The following is a 23,176-nucleotide window of genomic DNA, read 5'->3' on the forward strand; positions in this document are numbered from 1 at the left end:
AGAGAGAGGGAGAGGGAGAGAGAGAGAGATAGACAGACAGAGAGAGAGAAAGAAAAGAAGGAAGGAAGAAAGGAAGAAAGAAAGAAAGATATGAAGAAAGACTTGCCTTAAAAGGCAACTGGCTTTGCTGTGTTGTGAGAGGAGACTGAGATTGAAGGCCTGGCCCACAGCTCCAAGTCCCAAGAAGTTGAAGGCAGGGGCAGACTCACAGACCTGTCTCTGAAATGCCTGGAGGACAGGTAGAAGAAAAGGGAGGCCCACTTTTTTGAAGTACCACTTTGGGTGTGCCTGTCAAGGTAGCAGGGCCCCTGATAGGTCTTTTCATAGCATGCGCCTTATTCTAGAAACTCCTGGGTTCCTTTCCATAGGCTCATAGGGCTAGTGTCTACATTGGAAGAAAATATTTGACCAAAGTTGGTACTATAATTCCACACAGTGGCTTCTTCTCCCAGATAAGCTACAGTGACACCCTCATGTAGGATGCAGTTGGCTCTTGCCCTGTTATGCAATCCTGACTTCAGCCTTACTCTGACCACCCTGGTTCCTCATAGGGTCCATTCCCCAGCTCAAGTTCCATATCTGTCTCTAGTCAGGTCCATGGCAGTGGTTGTTCAAAATGACTAGCGGAGTTGTTTTGTTGCTGGGACAGTCCCAACACCAGGCACCCCTCTGCAGCATGCTTGTCCTTGCTGCTCCCAGGTCAAGCTGGCCAGTGATGGTAAGTTGAGGTCACATAGACAACACTGAAGACAGACTGCCCACACCATCAGAAGTACACATGTGGGAGACACATGGTTTGTTGTTGCATCTAGCATGTGCTGAGAGCATTCAGCACTCTGTGCCTAACAAGGGTCTTGGCTCATAGGGCTGCAGTGTAGATTATTCCAAACTAGTGGAAAATTTGTGAAAGGACAACAAGGGGTGCTGAACGTATGAGGGGTTTTATTTATAGATCAGCTGTTTCAGGGAAATGTACGGTCTTTGCTGCTTCTATGACGGCACGGCAAAGATATAATTAGGACTTCTTTGTAGTAAGTTTTCATTAGCCCAAAATAGAAGTGTGGAAACAAGGCTTATATTGTTGTACCTTGAGCACATCATGATCTGCTATTGCTTATCCTACAAAATATTTTGTTCAGAGCTACTGGATGCCTTCCAGAGTATGGGGCTCTCCGTTTGCCTGGATTGGTCAGAAGCAAATGCCAAGACCTGAATGTATGTCTGTGTTCACGCTTTGGAATGGGCTTTGTACCTCTAATAAAAGGTAAGGCTGACTGCTTTCTGTAGATGATAATGCTTGCTCATTCTGAGTTTTGTCCAGAAAGAAAGTCACCTGAGAACACAACTCGGTACCTAGCGTGGCATGTTGTTCTGGTGTCAGGTAAATGGCTGGACAGAAATTGTACTTGTTCCATATTTTCCTTTGAAAAAAGTCCTAGCTCAACCCCTCTCAAACTGTGGACTTAAGAGGGGCTGGTTTTGTTCAACCTTTCACCCACAGAGATGTTTCCCTAACTCCAGGTACCAGCAACCCATAGTCGCCTAACTCCAAGGAGGAACATACTACGCCCTCCTCTTTCCTCTGAGGCAGAAAGATACTGAGGTGACCATCTCTATCCCTGCAGGCTCTGTGTTCCCATGGCTGTCTCTCAGCCCAGCACTCTGGGTACATCAAGATTACCCACAACCTTTCAGATTCCTCCTTCACCCAGGTTCTCCCTGTGGGGCCATCCAAAGGCTAAACTAGTTGCCTAGGCAACCAAATGGCAACACCCAAACTGCTGTCTGTTATAGTCTGGGAGGGCTCAGTTCACTCTGTAAGCCTGAGTCACTAGCCCATCTCATCAATGTCCTCTGTCATACAACCTACATGAGAAAATGTATAGACTAGAGATAGAGAATCAGTCAGGCAAAGCCATGGGGCCTATTCTCAAATGTGGGGTGGCCCATCTCATGAGCTCCTGGAGGGAAAAGGTCACTCCCTCGTTGTTATCTAAACCTGCCACCTCCTCACATCCATGCGTTCTCAATGTGACCTGAACTGCATTATATACAGAGAGTTTGGGGCAAACCATGTGGCTCACTTACCCAGGCCATGTACTCTGATGAGCCTGGGTTGAGGAGAGGTGCATACACGCAAGCCACAGTGGGAGTCATAGCTGAAGTTCCAGTGTAGTAAGACCTAGTATAGGTGTTCTTGGACTGGGCCTCTGGATGACATCCCAACTACACTATTACACCAGCAGCTTTTCAGGAATGAAACCTTTGGATTGAACTTGCGAGAAATGATGGTTGCCTTGAGCCACTGCAACCGTGAGGTCACCACCTTGTGTAGAGAGAGCTGCTCTATGGGAAGTTGCTAACTCTAGTGGAGAGTTCCATAGATGTGATAGGCTCAGGGGAAAGCACCAATATGAACATGTCATGTTCAATGTGCCCTGCATCTCACAGTGAGATTGCCTCATGAACACCCCTGGCCAAGCTGTGGAAATCTCTGGGTCTCATTATTTTCAGTGAGATATGAAGTTCTAGCAAGATGATCTTGGCATTCCTACAGCATAATTCTGTGATGCAATGTGGTCCTGTTAACTCCATCCCATAGAGACAGCAAACATCAGGGCAGTCACTGTCTTGGCATCACTGTCAAGCAGATACCAGCTCTTCTCTTTACAAGGTGGTGACCCTTGGCTGCAGTAGCCTGAGACAACAACAGTTTCTCTCCTCTCTTGTCCTACCCTGGATAATGGCTACCCAAAGGTGTCATGTTTCTGCAAAGTTGTTGGAATGACAAAGGGTTGGGAATGTCAGCCAGAGGCCCACCCCAGGCACATTTCACTACATCCTGTTACTGGGAGCTTCAGCTCTGACCCCTCACTATGTGTATACATGTATGTCATTTTTGATGAGTCCTGTAATGTTTTGGAAAATTAGTAAACCTAAGGGATGGTCAAGGAGCTGCCACATGTGTGGACAGATGTGGATATGTGGGCAGAGAGCCTCATCACACTGCTGTTGATATGTGAACAGACAATGGGACAAGCAGGCCCTTCCATGGGTGGTTACAGTTAGATGAAGTCAAGTAATGATGTAAGCAGCTGGCTTCATTATGAAGATTCTTGGAGTAGCAAGTGTACTCTGTGTCCCCTCGTGCTGCCCTGTGACAACACAGAATTCAGAGTTTCCACAGTTTGTCAAAAGCCAGCCTAATCAGGAATCAGGTCTTAAACCTGATTGTGACCAAAATTAATCTCCAATTCCTTATAAGAGGCCTAGTTTCAGTGTGCCCTTCATTCCAGGCCTCATGGCCCATGTCTGTAACTCTCATGTGTGTCTTCTGCGCATAACCTTGAGCCAGGAGCCACAAGCCTCTCTTGTCCTCATCACTCACAAACTTCTGCATACATTCCATGCACTCTCCTCCTGCTTTCCTTGAGCATCTTTGTCACATGCTCTTTCTTCTCAGATGTCATCCTGTCGTCTGTCCATCCAGGCCTAACTCAGCTTTTGCATGTCACCTGCCTGTCTCTAATGATACATGGGACCTGTCTTGAGAAGCTGAACTCTTTTGTCCCAGTAATGAAGTCTCTCTGTAAGATGGTGACACATCTTGTTTTTCTTAAAAAGCCATTCCCTCATCTATAGTCTACAACTGCAGACAGAACACAGTCCCTGGGTACCAGTGGGTAGTGAAGGTATTGTTGTATCTCATTAGTGACAGTGAGTAAATTCTTGTGGGATTTGACTTTGTGATTGTAACTTCCTTGAAGACATTGAATGAAGTACAATTCCAGGTCCACTTCTTAAAGAGTATATTTTGGTGTCTTCAGCTTTCCTTCCTGTGACACCTATAAGCCCCAGTCCTCACTACTCAACCCTATCCCAGCTTTTGTCTTAGCACTGTAGACTGGTGAATGAAGAAGCTGGACAGTGTGCAATGACTGTTGCAGTGTGTAAGACTTCTGAATGTGTGGTCATGGGGTTCTACTGTCACCAATGAGAGTAATCAAAGGAGTTTATGAGATGAAATTATCTTTGCAAATGTACCCTAGTTCTGAGTTTTCACTGTTGTGTATAAGGCAGGAGCCAAGAGAGAAGCATCATGCTCAAGGCTGGATATCCCAGTGTGGTCCACGAGAGATTTCTGCCAAGATGCACATTTAATTCTCCATTCCCACTGTCTTTATGCCCCCACTAGCAATAACACAGGACTCACCTTGTGGGGTGAGAGGAAGAATGCTGGGCACTAATTAGTAGTTTGTTCTCTGCCGTCTCACACACCTTACACCCCGCCCTAAAATGTAGTAAGATCTCAGGCAAGCCTCCCCCTGAACTCAGTTTCTTCAGTGTGTTCATCTTACTTATAAAGCTTTAATACTGATAGTATCTGCCACTTGAGATTTTGGAAAATTAAGTAAAACAAAAATGTCTGGTGTTTGTTTACAACTCTCTGTGTAACACCCTCTTTAAATTAATATCATATAGTTAAATGGTTTAGTCCAGTGGGTAGTCTGTGAATGGTGTTGACCTGGAATTTGATAACAATGGTGATAATGGTAATGATGATGGTGATGCTTCTGGTAATTTGGCAATGGTGGTAATGGTAACGATAATGGTAACTATGGTGATGCTGTTAGTAATGGTTGCAATGATGTTGAAATTAATGGTGGCATGATGTTGATGGTGGTGACAATGATGGAGATGATGGTGACAGCAATGGTGATGATGATAACAGTGATGGTGAGAGGATGATAACGATGGTGAGATGACAATGATGATGATACTGACAATGATGTTGTTGATGGTAACAACGATGTTGATGATGGTGATGATATTGATAATGGTGATAATGATGTTGATGGTGGTGACCATGATGTTGATATGGTGTCAATGATGGTGATGATGGTGACCATGATGATGGAAATGGTGATAACGACAATGATAGGAATGATGAACAGGGATAATGGTGAATGAGGATAAGCCTGAGTCCTCACTGTTTCACTCTATCCATAGGCATACATATATATAATCACAATAGTGACTATGATGGGAGCACTGGTGATAATTCTTTGCCCTCATTAGCTATGATGGCTTCTGGCTATCCACATTAGCTCTTCCCCAGATGAGTTCCAGCCTCAGTCCTTCTGGGAACACATCCCCTTTTATTTGACTTAATAAATGGGGAGAATTATTCTGTCTTCCAGCAAAGATACCTGGGAATTTATCATCAAAATATCATCAGCCTGTAACTCCGGTGTTAGACACAATATAAAATTCTGCAGGAATCAAAGTTTCCGTGAATCTTTTTGCCTTATGGGGCCTCAGACATCTTATCACGTGCAGTGTAACAAATGATCTTCAGATGTGGCGCACTTTGAGCGATCTCTGTGTCAGGCATTTAGCCTCCGCACTGTGCTGTGCAGGGGAATGCTTCTGGCAGCTGTAAAGCAGGTCTGTTCATCAATCTGCGGCTCTGGGGCTCTGGAAAAGACCAGAGCAAGGGAACCTCAATTCTGCCCATCCACCCATATCGCACCGTTCAGGTAGGGACTCAAAGCTGATGCCTCTCTCGGGTGGATCATGGCCATAGGCAAAATTTACACTTGTGGGGCCTGGGCACAGTTATAATCTGGAAAAGTGCCAAGGGGCTGAGCAGAGCCGCTCCTCCTATGCTGTTATATAGAGGAAATTCTGCCTAGTATAGACACAGACTCCTGGGTAAGAGGAACTCAAGGTGCTCCTGGAGAAGCAGAAATGGGGCCAATCCAGGGCCTTAACTTCCCTGATTGCTGGTCTTGTTTGATTGACAACCACACATCCCCATCCCCCTTTGCTGTGTTCTTTTGAGCCCTCCTGATGATCCCTAATTAATAACTGTTCCCTGATGATTTACAAAGAAGGTTCTCAGTGTTCCCCAAACACTGTATCTACTAAGCCTCAGACTAGGCAGGCTTCCCATGGCTGGGCAGCAGTCCTGTGTGTCAGGGTGGTCACATTTATTCATCTCTTCCTGCCTCTGCTGACCTTGTGGTTATGAATGTCAGTATGCATCAGGTGTCACACTAGACAAGAGGACAGAATGAAGAATGATGGGAGCATGAAGTCAGGACACAGCTGTGCTGGGTCTGCAGCACACTGGAGGTCCCGTAGGCAAAGACATTTGTCATTCAGAGGCCATGAACTATCTGCTGAAAAGTGTTTTGCTTACAATTCTCTGTGTTTCAAGCCCTCTAAGTTGAGATAAGGCATTCAAATTGCTTTGGACAGTGGCTGATCTGATTTGATTGATGGTGGTGGTGACCCCTTCTGACTTGTGGTGGAATCCTTGAGAACCTGGAGCTCTAATTCCTGGGACTACCAGAAGCAAGACATCTTTATAGCTGACCAAACAGCAGGCACTGGCTGGTACACCTGCTTCTTGAGTGGTTCTGCCAAGTCCTGTGCCCCTCCTGTCCTTCTCTTGTGCTTGGATTAGCTTAATCTGGAAGGTTTTCCCAGTGTTTCTCAACTGTGACCTTACAGCATCTTATTGGGAGCACATGAAGGTGGGTTTGGGCAGCTGACATCTATTGCAGCCTAAACAAAACACAGCACAGACTCCCTAGGCAACCCTGCTTGGGAGCTTATATGCACCTCCAAGGAAGTCTTCAATCAATCAGGTCTTGGCCAGGGGAGACCAGTAGGTGCTTGGAGCATTACTGATAGCGACTGATCAACCATTCACAGAGCATGCAACAATCAAAAAACTCTGCTACCCTGACTCTGCCTACTGCCTCCAGGCAGCATAATAGCAATGATGAAGATGGTGATGATGATGATCATGATGGTGGTGGTGGTGGTGGTGGTGGTATTGATAGTGGTGATTGTGGTTATTTTGTTGTATACCTTTTGGGGACTATTGGAGAAAAGAAGCAGACTGTGGGCACATGCATCTCAAAATACAGGGATCATTGGAAATCTAAGTTAAAATGGAAAGAAACCTCCACGAACGGCAGAGACCACTTTTTAAAACCTTATATCCATAGCCAAAAGCAGACAGAGTTGCAAGGAAAACAAAAATCCGCAGACATCTTGACACACTGAGTTGTGACTGGGTACCACCTGATCGTAGCCTCCAGGTCTTCAGTATCAGCAGTTGTCTGAGAAAAAGGCAGATGGAGCCTCCACACCCTAACGCTCTGAGCACCATCCAGTCCAAAGCCCATAGTGAGCAAAGACCCAGGTTTAGAGATGGCCTGGCTTACCCTAAGAAGCTCTTCAAATTGTAGTTGATGTAGCAGGGCTTCCAGTGACTAAACTGCAGGAATGTCCATGGGATAATGGGGGAGCTGGAGTAGCAGGGCTGTGACACCCCTTTCTCAGGCAAAACATCTGCTGAAGAGAGATTAGGATACACAGAAGCACAGGGGGCAGCAAAGGAAGACGTGGGGAAGAGAGAGCAGAGCCAGGACACAGGACCTCACTGTGCCTTACTCAGGACAGGTGCTGGGCTGAGGTCAGGCACACAACCCCGACCTTACCCCATCACGACACAGCTTCAACATGGGCAGCCAAATGGAAGCCTAGTCCCACTCACCCCCAGGACACCAATGAGAATACAGACAAAATAGCGTAAGGAAGCAAGGATGGCATAGCCAGGAGTCCAGGGAAGCACAACTACAAAGAGTGAGCTGAAAATTCTAGAAAGAGTGTAATACGTCCTACTTAATAGCAGCACAAGAAAGAACAGGACACACGAGGGAGGAGGCAACTGGAAAAATATAGACCTGGAAAGGGGATCTAAGAAAACCCAGGAAATGTTTAAAACTAGAAGGAAAGCAGAACAGAAAAACACAGTAGTCAGAACGCAAGGTGATGGTGTCTTAACAGTGAGATAACCTGTGAGTGGGTAAAGATGGCTTGGCTGCCCAATGGCACATGCCTGAGTTCAATCCCTGATGCCCACATAAAAGTGAAGAGAGAGAACCTTCCACAAAGTTGTCCTCTGACCTCCTCATCTCTGTCTGTCAGTCCATCTCTCTCTGTCTCTCTTCTTCCCTCTCTCTTTCCCTCTGTCTCTCTGTCTCTCTGCCTCTGTCTCTCTGTCTCTCTGTCTCTCTGTCACTCTGTCTCTGTCTCTGTCTCTGTCTCTGTCTCTGTCTCTCTCTCTCTCTCTCTCTCTCTCTCTCTCTCTGTCTCTCTCTCTCTCTCTCTCTCTCTCTCTCTCTGTCTCTCTCTCTCTCTTTCTCTCTCACACATGGGAGTGGGGCAGGGGGACCATGCACACACATAAATATACACCATAGTAATAAACAAATAGATATTTTTGAAATAGTTAAATTCAAAAAAGGAAAGGACCAGGATACAGAGAAACAGGCATAGTGAAGAGAAGGCTGGGAGTCTCCAACAAGTGAACAGTGTTGCAACAGAACACAAAGAAACACAGGTAAGAAAGAATCCAGATTAAAAAAACAAAGATCAAAAACCCAACACCTCCATATTTGGGTAGTGTAACCTGCAACGAAGAACAATAATGCTATGGAGCTTCTCTTTCCATCATTTTAAACACATCACCATGTTAAACCCAGGAGGTCAAACAAGCAGATCAGCTGTGGAGGACACCAGGGGTCACACAGGCTGCTTTAGAAACTAACATTGAGGGGAGGCACCAAGCACTTAGCATCTACAATCACTTGAGGAGAGTCTCAATAAAGAGTTCTCTTCATTGATTTGGCTTGTGGGCATATACAGGGATGGTCTTAATTCATTTAATCAATGTGGGGAGACCCAGCCCTGGAGGGTGGGATTGTTACCTTGGCAGAGGATCCTACCACTATGTGATGGAAAAATGTAGCTGAGAACAGTGAGCAAGCAAGAGGGCATATAGACATTCATTCTTTCTGTGCTCTTGACTTCCCAATAATTGTGGACTGATACCTGGAACTGTGAGCCAAAGTAAATCCTTCCTTCCTTCCTTCCTTCCTTCCTTCCTTCCTTCCTTCCTTCCTTCCTTCCTTCCTTCCTTCCTTCAGAGGTTTGTGGTTAGGATAGCTCATCACAGCAACAGAAAGTAGGCCAGTGGGTAAAGTCACTTGCCACACAAGCCTGATGATTTGAGCTTGATCCCCGAAACCCATATAAAGGAGAGAACCCACTCAACAGACATGACTTTGACCTCCACATATATATCATACCATGCATGTATCTCCCCACACCCAACATAAACACATACAATAATAAATAAAAGCAAAACAATAGTAAGAGCAATAGTCAAACTATTAAGTGCAGAATTCAGACACCAGTGTTTGACAGTCTGAAAAAAAGAGTGAGCAGATCAGATCCCCCACTACATCCCAGAATGGCATGGCCAGGTGTGGCCAGCTGCTGGTGAAAGGATCTCTTCAGCATCACCAGGTGATATTCCTGCCCACCATAAACCAAACTGAAGTTGGGTCTTTGTGATTCCAGGTACCCAGTCTACACAGTACCTTGCTTTATAAAGAAATTGTAATGTGACAATGAAGTGACAGATGGAGAGTGGATGGCATGAGTCCATAGGTTAAAAGAAACTTATGCAAGATATCAACAGTATGCTGGATCTGAACTTGGTTGAGACACTTGTTCAAAACATGAACTTGCAAGAAAAAAAATACAAATCAAGGAAACTTGAACCCTCTAGGACTGGAGACCACGCACTAATGTCAGAAGATTATTAATTAATGCTTACATTAAGCCATTATCCTAAATTATTTACAAATGAAATTTACACAGTATTTGTGGAGGTCATGAATTAAAGATTCCCCCATACCCAGATATGCCTACAGGCCAACTGAGTGTACACAATTCACCACTGAGACTCTTCCTTCGATGATTGGAGGTTGTGAGAGCAAGAAAATTGAACTGTGAGGGTTAGGTGTATTTTCTTTACTGTGTTGAATTCTTCTGTAATTAAAGTTAAGATAGTCACGGCTTTGAAATTGGAAGTAGTCATTTGCCTTCCTCACTGTGGGATCTGCTCCAGCAGGGTTAGCAGGAGAGCCGCTTGGTTTCTCTTTCCCATCATCTCCAGGGCTGTGTGCTCTGCTAGAATGGCTCTGCCTAATCAGTGTGTTACCAATGCACCTCCCACTGCCCTCTCCTTGGTGCTGTCCTGACTTTGGGCCAGGCCCTCAAACAGCTTGCCTCTTCAGGGGCACACACTGGCTCTCTTGCCCTGCTGGCTGGTGGTCACCTAGAATTGTCACTGCACCTCTTCCTTCAGCAGAGTGGTCTCTCACATGGCAAACGCAGTGCCCTTCACGGGAGATGAGAAGAGAGGGGCTTGCATAGCTATAGTGCCTTTGAAGGGTTTGGACTGGGCTGAGCTGTTGATAATCTGTTTTACTTTTTTTTTTTTTTCTTTAAGGTGGATATCCTTGCCCACTGGACAGTGACCTTCTGTATTCCTGTGGTGATGTATGTAGAACTCAATAGCCTGGCAGACCATAACCACACAATAAGCGTTGACTAGTTAGTTGAAGTCTGCAAGAAGATTACTGCATGAAGATGGGACTTTGGAAAGGAACCACACCCGAGCCCTCCCGTGAGCACCAGCCATCGGACTTTGCCTTATTCCATTTCAAATACCACACAAACTACCTGCTCTCTTAAGAAACTGTCTAGCGATTTTTTAAAAAGTTGTAGCAATTTTAGAAAGCCTCACTGTCCTTTGGGTCTGTGGGCTGCTGGTCTTGATGGAGGAAGTTGCTAAACAATGGAAATTTCCCCTCTCCATGTAGGCAGCTAAACTGGGCCTTGGAGCTTGAAAATCGGTGGGAGGGAAGGAGTTCTGAGGGTGGGGAGTGCTTTGGATCACAGACAGAAGGAAGAATGCAAAAGACAGGATCAGAATAGAGTTGGAAATTGTTCTGCTGAAGTAGGGGATACATAGTACCCCAGAACTAGAAACACAGTACAACACAACCCTAAGACCGCAGACCATGGACTGTTCTCTGTGCTTCTGCCTACGCACCCTAAACACTAGGTGGTGATGGATATTTGTTCAGCACATGACAAATGAGGAGGACCAGATTCATGTCATCTGGAGATGTCCATTCACCTATTCACTTTGTCTGCCTTCCTGAGTTGTGGTGAGTTCTACAGCCCATAGTGGGACTGAGACTGTGGTTATCTGGCAGCATTATCTCAGAATTCTGCATCCTGCTAGCAAGATGGGGATGCAATCAGATCAGAACCATACTGGGACCCAGTATATAAGTTCCTGCACATAGATTGACAAACCAGTCAGATAGAACCTTGGGGGTGGCAAAGAAATGGCTTCCTTTCTTTATGTAAGAGTGGCTTGCTGCTGTTCCACAGCCGTGGGGGAGGATCTGCACGTGCATAGGGTTATGCTGCAGAGTACAGGAAGGCCCGGAGTCCTCTAACAACCACTTGAACAGAAGAACAGAGACCCTCAGAGGAGATTCTATAATGGGCTATCCTCTTCATGAGATGGAAGATCATAAGTAACATGATTTTATCTACAAGTTCTAGACTGGCTTCATCCCATCCGGATTTCAGACTCCTCATAGTTTAAGTGAAAAGCTTGATAGAAAATGAAAACTTCACCTGACCCCACCCACAAGATAATAACCCTGCATCCAGACATGGTACCAAAGGCTGTAACACAGTGATCTCCTGGCTAATGCCCCTCTCCATCTACAGAATACATAAATCTCTTTATCACTTCCAGAAAGCAAATAAATTCAGGGGACTGTTCATGTTGTAGTTTTAAAAAGACAAATTGAAATCCCATGACAAACACCTGCTTCTGCACTCAGTCTTCTCATAGGCAGATGTCAATGACGGGTCCTGCGTCGACCACCTAGTGACATGGCACAGGACCAACACCATTTGCAAAGCCACAGATTTCTAGGTTGAGTCAATTGTCCACTTAAAAGAATGAATTAAGTGAAAGGGACTGCTTAAAACACAAGTGGAGGTGAATAATTTGTTCATCATTACACATGCCAAAGACTACAAAGGATCTCACACTTTCTCTTCTCTCACAAGGTCTCCAGGGAATTAGGCAGATCTCTAGGGCTGGCACAGAGAGGCAGCGAATCCTATTGTCAACCAGGAGAGCCTTAAGAGATGTTATTTCAGAGCATCATCTTACAGCATTTTCAAACAGTTCCCATGCTCAATAGTTGATATTCAGAATGGCCCCCATAGGCTCGTATGCCAGTTGGTGGAACTGTTTGGGAAGGATTAGGGGGTGTGGTTGTGCTGAAGGAGGTGGATCACTAGGGGCTTTGAATATTTATTACCATGAATTCTCTCTGCCTCCTACTTGTAGATCAAGATGTGAGTTTTCAGCTCTTCCTGCCACCATGCTTTTGCTCAGCATCATGGCCTCTAATCATCAGGATCCGTATAAACACTTTCTAAGTTACTGTGGTCATGGTGTTTTCACACAACATTTAGAAAATTAACTAAGAGACTGAGGTAGGAAGAAGGGCTCAGCTTACACTGTGAGGACGGAGGCTCTGTATGCTGGCCTCCTTCTTACTGATGGGGAGACACCCATTCTCTGATTGTGCAGAGAGCACCTCCCAACAACCCCAGACAACTGTATCCAGGGATGGACTTAGCTTGAGGATTGTCCAGGGATTGGGAGCTTCAAATCTCCCATCGTGGCCTGGCTGGCCCAGGATTGAAAGTTACCATTAAATTCTTGTGTTTGTTTTTTGGATGATGACATTCATTTGCTTTGAATGGACTCCCCTTGCCCTAGGGTCATGTCCGGAATAAAGACCTACAAGAGGATGAATCATAGTCATACATTTCCTGGAAGAGAATCTCATGATCACAAGGGAAGAGAGTCTTTGTAGGACCCATCTCTTCCTAAGTGGTCTGAAATTACTTTACACTCTAATTCTATCTGGGAAATCTTGGTCTCTGGGAGTCAATCAATAGTGGCAGATTTGGAGAAAGCAAGAAGATACCAGTAGGCCACTTCTTACTCATTCTAGCATCTTGGGTCTTCAGATGGAGTTGTCCATGACCTTCAAAGTTACCTATATTAGTTATTTTCCTTACAGCTGTGACAAAACACCCAACAAAATCAACTTGATCTTGACTCATAGCTTTGGGGCATGGTCCATCATGGCAGGGGAGGCTTGATGGCAGAGGATGAGGCGCTACTCACATCGTGTCTACAGTCGGGAGGTGAGCAGAGATGAATGCTAGAGCTCCCTTGGCTTCCTCCATTCTAACCAGATCTGGGATCTCAGCCAGTGGGATGCTGCTGTCCATGTTCAGGGTGGATCTTACCCCTACGGTTAAACATTTCTGGACATGCCCTTGTGGATACATGCAAAGGTGTGTCTCCTAGGTAATTCTAAATCCTGCAAAGTTGATCATCAAGATTCACTACCAAAACACTCTACTTGATCCGACACTTTTATGGCAGGAGACAGTCAGCTTTGTACACCCAAAGCCACTAACTGCACCCCAAAGTGTTAGAGGCAACATGACCTGTCATTTTAGTCAACCTAGTGGAAGAAATCTATACCAGTGTGATGGAAATATCAAAACTATATCAAAGCCACTGTGCTAATGGTAACTAAAGGACAAAGTTCATCTATTCAGTGGGAACTGCTATCCCTGCCTGATAAAACCTGGCTTCTCAGGATGGGGTAAGCTGCCATTTATGCCGATGACAACTTCCCTATAATGTTTCATGGTTACTTCCATTTTGATTTCTAAACTAGATGACATCTTTTTGCTGAGTTCCCCCAAGTGATTCCATTTGAATTTGAAATAAAGTCTCGACTCCCTAAAAAATAGATAGCACTCTCAAAGCAGGTCCAAACAGTAAAAAGACCCACTCCTTAGAAGGTAGGAAGTGGCAGGGCTGCCAAGCACCGTATGAGAAGAGGACACACAGCAGTAGGTCAATTTTCTGGTCCTGGGGAAGATGGATGAGTTTGCATCAGGAACACATTCACTAAATAGTAAATAACAAGCTTTCGGAAATGGCACTCACCAGGTAGTTTAAAATACTTTTGTGTTTTGAAAGCTTGTCATTGTGACAGATTTCTCCTCCAAGGGAATTTTAGGAGAAGTATCATTTGCGCCTACATTATCTGCACAATCAATTTAATTCCATCTGTGTTTGAATGCCCCAAGTGGGTATCAGCTGTGCCAGAGCTCATCAAAAATGCAGGGGTGGAGAAGAATCTAGAATCACCACCATCATCATTTAGCCCCTGTTTCTATATATCATGACACATTGGGCCAGCAGTTACCCCTTGCAAGAGGGCTTTCAGTGCTCTTGAAAGTGTAAAAAAAAAATGTTATTTATATTAAAGGGGCAGGTCAAGATTATATTCTGTAATATCAAGTGCATATAGTGCCAAGATCTCTGAGGTGCCACTTGTAAAATGCAGTGGGGCGTGAAGTGTCATGGGCACTGCAGAAAACTGTGTAGTAAGAAACTGCACCACGGTGGGGCTGCAGACACAACAGGGCTGCCTTCTACAAGGCACAGGCAGACAAACGAACCAGATCCTCTTTCAACACACACGGCAGGCCCACCCTCTGCACATACAGGGGAAGAAGATTCAACTTCTGTGAACACAGGGTGGGTGGCCTACCTTCTGCACATCAAGGAATGCTTGCCTTTGCTTGCACAGAGCAAACCCGCCTTCTGCAAACACAGGAGAGACCCAGCCTCTCTCTATACACCAGCTCAGAAATGAATGGTTTCCAGAGCTTCCTAGAATATGCTAGGTTCCCAGTCTGGCTGCTTCATGGCTACAGAACATTTTCCTGCCTGAGTTTATTAGGCAGACACAGTCTCACCGAGGCAGCCCTGGTGAGGACCTGGTGAGCCCGAAGGCACACCAGCATGTGACAGGCACCAGCCCCTCCCATAGCTGCAGTGGATAGACATGTGCACAACTGCAGACATTGGAGCAGCTCCACAGGAAACATCTGTGCTTGCTTCAAAGTCAGTCTTTAATTCTGGAAGTCATTCAGATGATTAAAACCAGAATTAATGTTTTGATGTTATTTAAATGCCAACTGCTCAGAATCCGAGGCCAGTCCATGTCCCCTGCACCACGGGGAGCTTGTCTTGTGTTTCAAATGCAGGGTATGGGTACACAGACCAGCTGGGACAGCTTGGCTGACAACCATGGTGTGAGTATAGTAGCCCAAAAGCTGCCCTTCCTCCCATTCCTAGAAGTCTTGAACCATCAAAGGCCCTGCATAAAAATCTCCTGTGGCCAAGTGGGTATTCTTGGACCCTCCTACAAAGTACAAGTGGCCTTTTAAGGGCAAGAGTTGAGGCAGTCAGAAAACAGAGGACTCCAAGATTTGGATGACAGGTTTAGCCCCAGGGTTACACAGAGACCTGTCCCTGCTTCATGGAAGCTCACCCTTCACACATCCAGCGCCACCCCAGACTGAGGCACAGCATGTAGAAGCCCAGGGATGAGAAAAACAGTGTTCGGCCTTTTACCTGCATAATGGTTTGGTTTTGTTTGCTTAAAATTTAGTACATAATTCTGTAAAGCCCTGTGGGTTTCCTCTCGGTTCTGAACTCCCCTAGTTCTCCCTCCGATCTAACTGGTGCATTCATTAGAAAGAGGAATCCACTCTCAGTTTCAGCTCCTGGGAATGCTGGCCCAGCATCTGTTTCCCACACCATCCCTTTGTTTACTGAAATATCTCAGGATGAAGGAGCAAAGGAGTGAAAATGGATAACGGAGCTGAAGCAAGATCTTATCCTTTGTTATGTCAAATGTCTGCGTCTCCTAAGGACAATTTTTGAGGAGGAAATGTTGTCAACATGCTTGACCAACACCTTTAAATTTTTGGTCCAGGCTGAGGGAACTCCAGAGAGAAGATGATGCAGAAGCCGGGTACACTGGTGAAGGTGCCTGATGGGCCCAAGTAACTCTCAGGTTCCAGTAGGATATTCATCCAGGTCCTACCTATGCCAAAGATAACTAAATTCATGACGTAGCCTTCGAAGTACTACTTGGCATTCCAGACTCAACCCCACTGTTCTCAGTTCATGAAGGTGCCTATAGCTCCATCCTTCCTTCCATCTGTCCTGTTCTGAGGACTCAAGATGCCTATATTGTTTAGAGTAGCCCCCTATATATGATGTTAAGTATACAGAAGACAAACGAGTGGCCTTGTGAGAGACCATTAGAAGAGAAAGGACAAGTTTTCATCCCACACTTGCAGCCAGGCAATGACAAGCAAACTTGATAGATTCCTCCATGTCACTAAGTGCCATGTGCACTTCTGCAGACAGGTCCACAGTTTTACTTGCAGAGGAACGAACTTCTTAGACATGGGTTGGATGGGTTGCAAGCAAGACCCAGAGATGCAATGTCCAGCCAGAACTGCCTGCCTTGATTTAGTATCTTACAAAGCACAGGTCTGCCCTGAGCAGTGGGCGACATGGCCACTTCCACATGGCTCTGGAAGGGGAGCATGTGACCCTGAACTTCAGCAGAGCAGGTGCCAAGAGATAATGCAGCCATCTGCTTCCCAGTTAAACTATTTTTTTTTCTTTTGCTCAAATTCAATGCAGTCAAAGTACTTTCTCTTCACAGCACCAAAGCATCAAGGGAAGACACAATGGGAGAGAACAGTGCCACCTACCTGTTCCTCTTGGTTTTCACACTTTGGTCCTCGCTGCCATCATCTGAGCTGGATCCATCGCTGCTTTCAGCTGAAAGAAACACCACATTACCACAGCTGAAGGGTCAGCCTCGGTGCTCTGGAAGACAGCAGGCAGCTGAGGCGCTCAAGCCAGCCCATCTGAAAACTGACTGGATTTCTCTTAGACACCGACATTCGTCGCATGAATTTGCTTTCTTTGATGCATATTCCTCTCTAATGAAATGCACATTAGAAAAGATACCTGACTGTTGACTGTTGACAGCCCCAGCCCCTGTGCCTCCAGACATCACCATCCCTTCAGATGGGCCTAATGAGTAAATAAGAGAAAAACCAACCACTGTTGCACCCTCAGGATCAGCCCTCCCCAAGCTGTGTGAGCACCACCTGCCTCTCTGCCAGCCGGCTGCTGAAGTGCTAGCCTCTCCATATCAGTCTCCTGGTACCCAGAGCCTCCCTCCATCCATTGCAATTGTCACAGGCCCGTGCAGCATACCATATGATCTTCACTACAGACTGGGCCTCTGTTTCCAAAGCCCAAGTGTTTGGGAGCTGCATGACTGTTTCCAAGCTGCATGGTACAGCCCTGGAAATACTGCATGACATGGCAGAATGGCAAACATGTATTGGTGCCCTGGGATTTCCTGTATCAAGAGAGCAAGAATGGGGAAGGGATGGTTCCAGAGCCTTGCCAGTTCTGACCCATGGCACAGATTGGAATTCCAGTATAACAAGAAGTGGCCTAGATTGTTTCCTGTTTCTGTGTCTATACTCTCAAATCCACCATCTCTGTAAGCCAGTCATAATGTTGACAGCAGGGGTGGGCGGAAGTGGTGGAGTTGGCTTGGTAGATTTTGCCTCCAGGTCCCTACTCCTCTACCTGGATCATATCCTCCCCTTTGCTGTATATTGCCGTGTCCTTCCTAGAAGGCCTAGTGTCCCTGCTCTTAACAAGTGTGAAAACCACAGGATAGTAATTTCAGTGTATGTTGTGTTCTCTCTCCCCACCGCCCCCTCTCTGCATGTGTGTGTGTGTGTGTGTGTGTGTGTGTTAGAATTTTATGTAGTCAAGGCTGTCTTTGAACTCCCGATCTTCCTTCTTCCATTTCCCTATATTTTCTTTTAAAATACTACACTTACCATTGGGTACTGACCTGGAAACTTCATCTCTACTAGGATTAGGGTTCATAGTGCTGAGTTTGCTATGCATACTAGGGGAGAAAAGTGATCAGTTTGTGAACCCTTGCATATACAGTAGTAAATAACATGGTAAGATAAGCCCATTGGTGCAATAATGTCACGTCATGGAAGCAGTCAGCCACTTTCAAAAAGGATTTAAGACTTACTCCACAAGACAGGATTTGTTCTTGGCACCATTAATGGGGCCCAGAACCCTGGGTTAGTTAGGTGCTAGGACTTAGGGGAAAACTGATTGGTATTATTCTCCCATTATTATTAATTCCATAGAATAATGCATCTCTCCACCTTCACAGAGGAGCTTCCTTTTACAGTAGATGGCAATTAACACAGAGACCCACACTGGTCAAAATGCAAAGAATAATATTGCAGATCATTGAGCCTTAAATGGGACACAATATTAAACACTCAAAGCTCTGTAATCATCATAGAAAGGTGCTGTGTGTGGAAAGGTTGCAAAGCCCAGAGGTGGTGGATCTCTACAGTGAAACTGTAGAAAATGCTGAAGAAAATGTGCCAATTGCTCATAAGGACTAACAGAGGGTATGATGACGATATCCACAAGACCTGTACCAGCTCAAGCCAGACAGAAAGTCATCATAGAGTGGGGAGGTCAGAAAGTCCTGACCCCAGCTAAAGAACTGTTGGTAACATTGTAAATAAACTGAATGTCACTAAATGTACATTTTAAGGTGGCTACCTGGTAAGCTGCATGTTACATATATTTTTATTCAGAATTTAAAAAATCATCATCAAATTGTTTTATGGAAAAGATCAGAGCCCAGGAAAAATAGTGGAAAACATTATAGTCAAAGACATTAATCCCTCAATTTACAGGAGTCCCTATAATTCAACGAGAAAGACACACGTGAATGTATTCCCAGAAACACAAAACAAATGGCCGACAGACCCCTGAGAATCACTCAAAATTAAAGAAATGCCAACTGAAATAAAGAATGGCTTACATTAAGTTCTGGTGATGTACAGGGCTGGCACAGAATACATCAGTGCGAGTATGCATTGATTGATCCCTTCAGAGGAAGATTTCACAATATTAGAAATTCAAGATGTATGTATATGATGATATACATTCCAATAATATGAAATTACACAATAGATGTTCTTGTGAAAATGTGGATATATAAACAAACACACGTTAAGTTATAGAATTCATGAAATGACAGCATAAAATCCCCTGTATCTCTGAAGCAAGCTCTTTTCTGGTAGTGCAGGGGTCACTCTGGCAATTTCAGCATGATTCAGAAATAATCTGTGGTGGAAACTGACTAGGGGATCATAGAGTTCAACAGTGAGATCCTGGGTGTGATTTGCACCTGAGTTCCAGGCAGTCACAACCTACAGAGGCAGAGGTGGTCACTCCTCCCTGTCATGCCAAGCAAGGTATGTCTATGAGAGTAACAGTGGCACAGATGTCATAGGAACAACTAACTACTACTGTGGAGGGAAAGCCTTATAGGGCTCATGGGACCCTCAGAAGACCTTTATAAGATCTTCATGGGGTCATTCCTTTATGAGATCATATAAGAGATAAGCAATTGACTGGAGTAGGACTTTCATCAGTGCACCTGTCCTTAAGTGGCCCAGAGGACTGGCTTCTGGTCTGATTGCCTTTTGAGTTAACCATGTAAGTTAACCAACCACAGTAAATGCATTGCCTCACAAGCTGGCTTGGGCAGTCTTCTTTTGTCTGATGGCACCTTATCTGATACAAGTACATTTTCTTTATGGCTCTCCAGGAAGTCAGGGTTCTTTAGTAACAGAGGCCATCATGGAGTTAGATAACTACCAGCAGAGTAGAAAGCTAGCTTTCAGTATAGACAAAGCCATGGAGGACACAGTCATACTAAGTCCACTGCACAGCAGCTCCATCTGCATGTCCACTGCAGGTTCAGTCAGACACCCACAGGTGCTAGCACTGCCTTCTCCGTACTCCTAGGGCACATTTGAATTATGGGCCCAATGCAATGGCAAAGAAGCTCATGCTAAGAAAGAGCATGGGCTGAGTGGGGACTGAGACTGAAGCCTGCTCACCCAGGAGACAGATTCTGTGGAATGCTTTGTTTGGTTGACCTACGTTCCCTGCTGAAACTTGTGGAGGAAACTCAGCATTCTTGAAGAGATCTTTGAAGACACATCTTCAAGATCATTGCCAAAGGTTTCAGTAAGTGTGTGCTATCCCTCTATCCTATGCTCTAACACCACACTGAACCTTCTAGGCTTCCTCTTCTTAGCCCAGAAATGGGTGGCTGGGTCTTGCAAATTGGTCTGTTCCTCTTACTTTCAGAGCCTACAACATGCCATATGCTTGTACCCCATTGGTGAGGTCAATGCCATCAGCTTTATCTCAGGGTAGACCAAAGCCCCTGACCTGGATCTTCATTATGCTTGGATTCTATAGCCTTAGAAGACACACAGCTTCCTGATTGGCCTGTGCTCACTATTTGAGGCAGTACCAAGTGTCAAACCTGGGCTTGATTAGCTCCAACTTTTAAAAACCTAATGGTTTAGAGAAGAACTAAGTTCCCTTCTTCCCTCCTTCTCTCTTATGCTAAGTGAGAAATGGGGAGAAGTTTGGCTTTGGGAAAGCATGCTGATGAGGGTTGTATAGTTCCATATAATGGGCAGGGGCTGAAGGGAACAACAGAAGGTCACACAGCTTCCTTCTTGTATTGAGGAAGAGGGATAACACTGGCTTACCCCTCAGCTGCATATTAGCCTTTCCTGATGGAAGGAGGCCAAATGCAGCTGTGACGAAAGTGTTATGACAGCATCCTAAGGCCACCCACTCTGGGGTCAGTTCCTCTTGACTTGACCTGTTCCTTCCCTAGCTAGTGACTCCTATCAAGCTCTACCTACATTCTGTGCTCTGTCACCTGCTAAAGTCCATGTGGGACTCTCCCAAGAGACCATGGCTTCCTCCCCATGCTTAGGTGGTGTCACGTAGATTGACCAATAGAGCCATTGGAACAGACCTTAGAAAACAAGGTCCTGTTGCCCTCATTGTAAAAATATCGGGCAGAGGCCTGGATGATTGAAAGGTACACACCAGGCTCAGCTCATGTGTAAGCATCAGGCCCTCAGACACAGCTAAGCATAACATCTCCCACATCTACCCGATTCTTCTTGGGCTAATGAAACATATCTTTGTTTTTTGGGGAGGGTTCCAGCATTTGCCTTTCAGTGGCCACCTGGTCTCTTTGTGATGTGGAGACCCAGTACACACTGTCTTGGCCACACAATGCCTAGGAAGTAGCCCCTTCACCAGCTGCAGCTGTGTTTACCCTCAGGATGATTTTTATCCTACTTAGTGAAATGCATGTCACTGTGAATCCACATTTGTCCTGAATATAAATGACTAAAATATTTGCACAGCAATTGAAGCTGAGTGAGCTCTTGCTTGTCTTTATTACCAAGTAGGGAACAAGACATTGTTAGCCAAGGCTACCTGTACCCGAATTCTCTCTCCTGTGCGGCCCAATCAGGTAGCTTTCCTTCAGCCTCAGGTCAGACCCACCAGCTTTTAAGTCCTGATCCCATATCTGATAGACCTGTGAGCTGAGTAAGATCCTCTGCCTGGCTCTTCCATCCTTTTCTCTACCTCACGATGGGCTCAGTGGCCAGGTTTTTAATGCATTTTGATATTTAATGCTGCATTGTACTAGACCTCCCAGTGAAAGGCCCTCCCAGTGCAGGACCAGGATGCATTCTGTGGACAGAGCAGGTGGGCTGCCAGGACCCAGAGCTGCCAGTGCATTAGCTAGATGGTAAAGAGGTTCCTGCCATTCCCAGGAAGAGTGGACACTGCCGCTGCTGATTATCACAGAAAGAATTGCACCTCTGCTAGGCTTGATGGGCAGTCTGATGGAGACACGATTGTGAGTGCCTCTGATGGGAGGAGTTTATCCTAGAATGTAGCAATGGGTTCTAGTGAAGCCTGTGCTTCTCATTTCACGTTACTTCAACAGCAAACTACAGAGCCATAAAACATCTGGATGCATTACAAGGTAATTAGAAGGTAATTTAGATCTTCTCCTGAATCCCTCTGCAAGTCCAGGTGAATGAAACAGTGGATTCCCTTCTTTAAAAAAAGATTAGATATTTTCTTTATTTACATTTCAAATGTTATCCCCTTTCCTGGTTTCCCCTCCGAAGACCCCCATCCCCCTCCCCCGTCCCCCTGCTCACCAACCCATCCACTTCTGCTTCCTGGACCTGGCATTCCCCTATACTGGGGCATAGAACCTTCATAGGACCAAGGGCCTCTCACTTCCACTGATGGCTGACTAGGCCATGCTCTGCCACATGTGCAGCTGGAGCCATGGGTGGATTACCTTCTTACATGCTGAATGACAAAGGATAAGAACTTGGGCCATGCCCAGTAAACTGATGCTGAAATCTCCCACTCCCTTAGTTTATATCATGAGTACTCACCATGCACGCACACACACACACACACACACACACTCATGCATTTATACACATACTCATATACACATACACATGTACATTCATATACAGACATAAATATGTACATTCACATACACAGCCACATATACACACATATATATATACACATATTACACACATATACATACATGCATATATACTTAGACACACATATTGACATAATCACACTTAAACATACCTCTCATATGCACACAGAAACAACAGATATACACATGCATACTCATATATACACAAAGCATACACATACTTACATATATGCATATCATACACACACATACACTCACATACATACATGAATACTTATATAAACATGTACACTCATATATTCATATACACTTCGACACTCATATATACTCTCACATAATCATACCATATACATATACTCACATAAACATAATACACATTCACACACACATTTCCATATATACAAATACATATATGAATATTCAAATGCACATACTATATATTAACACACATATACATTCACACACACATAAACATGTACACTCATATACACACATGTACATTTATGCACATTTATATACTCATACATATAAACACATGCAGACTCATGTACATTTACGCACATTCATATACACTCACAAACATGCACACTTACACATATACATTCCTCTCATATATACATATTCTCCTTTTCTCCTTTGTCTCTTACACACTCACACTTATTCACACACATAAACATTTCCATACTCATGTGCCAAACTCAAACTCTATAATATACACATATTCTTACATCCACATGTACTAACATCTATGTGTTCTCCTCTCTCTCTCTCTCTCTCTCTCTCTCTCTCTCTCTCTCTCTCTC

General features: G+C 45.0%; 1 protein-coding gene across 1 annotated transcript in view; it reads right to left on the minus strand.

Annotated features, from left to right (window-relative positions):
* Tcerg1l (transcription elongation regulator 1 like) overlaps nt 1-23,176 on the minus strand; it is a 178,505-nt gene that overhangs the window by 21,783 nt on the left and 133,546 nt on the right. The window contains exon 8 of the mRNA XM_021168870.1: nt 16,645-16,714. Within this exon, the coding sequence (XP_021024529.1) occupies nt 16,645-16,714 (70 nt within the window). The remainder of the gene's footprint in view (nt 1-16,644; nt 16,715-23,176) is intronic.

The sequence above is a fragment of the Mus caroli genome, chromosome 7 (assembly GCF_900094665.2).
Source record: "Mus caroli chromosome 7, CAROLI_EIJ_v1.1, whole genome shotgun sequence".
Lineage (NCBI taxonomy): Eukaryota > Metazoa > Chordata > Mammalia > Rodentia > Muridae > Mus > Mus caroli.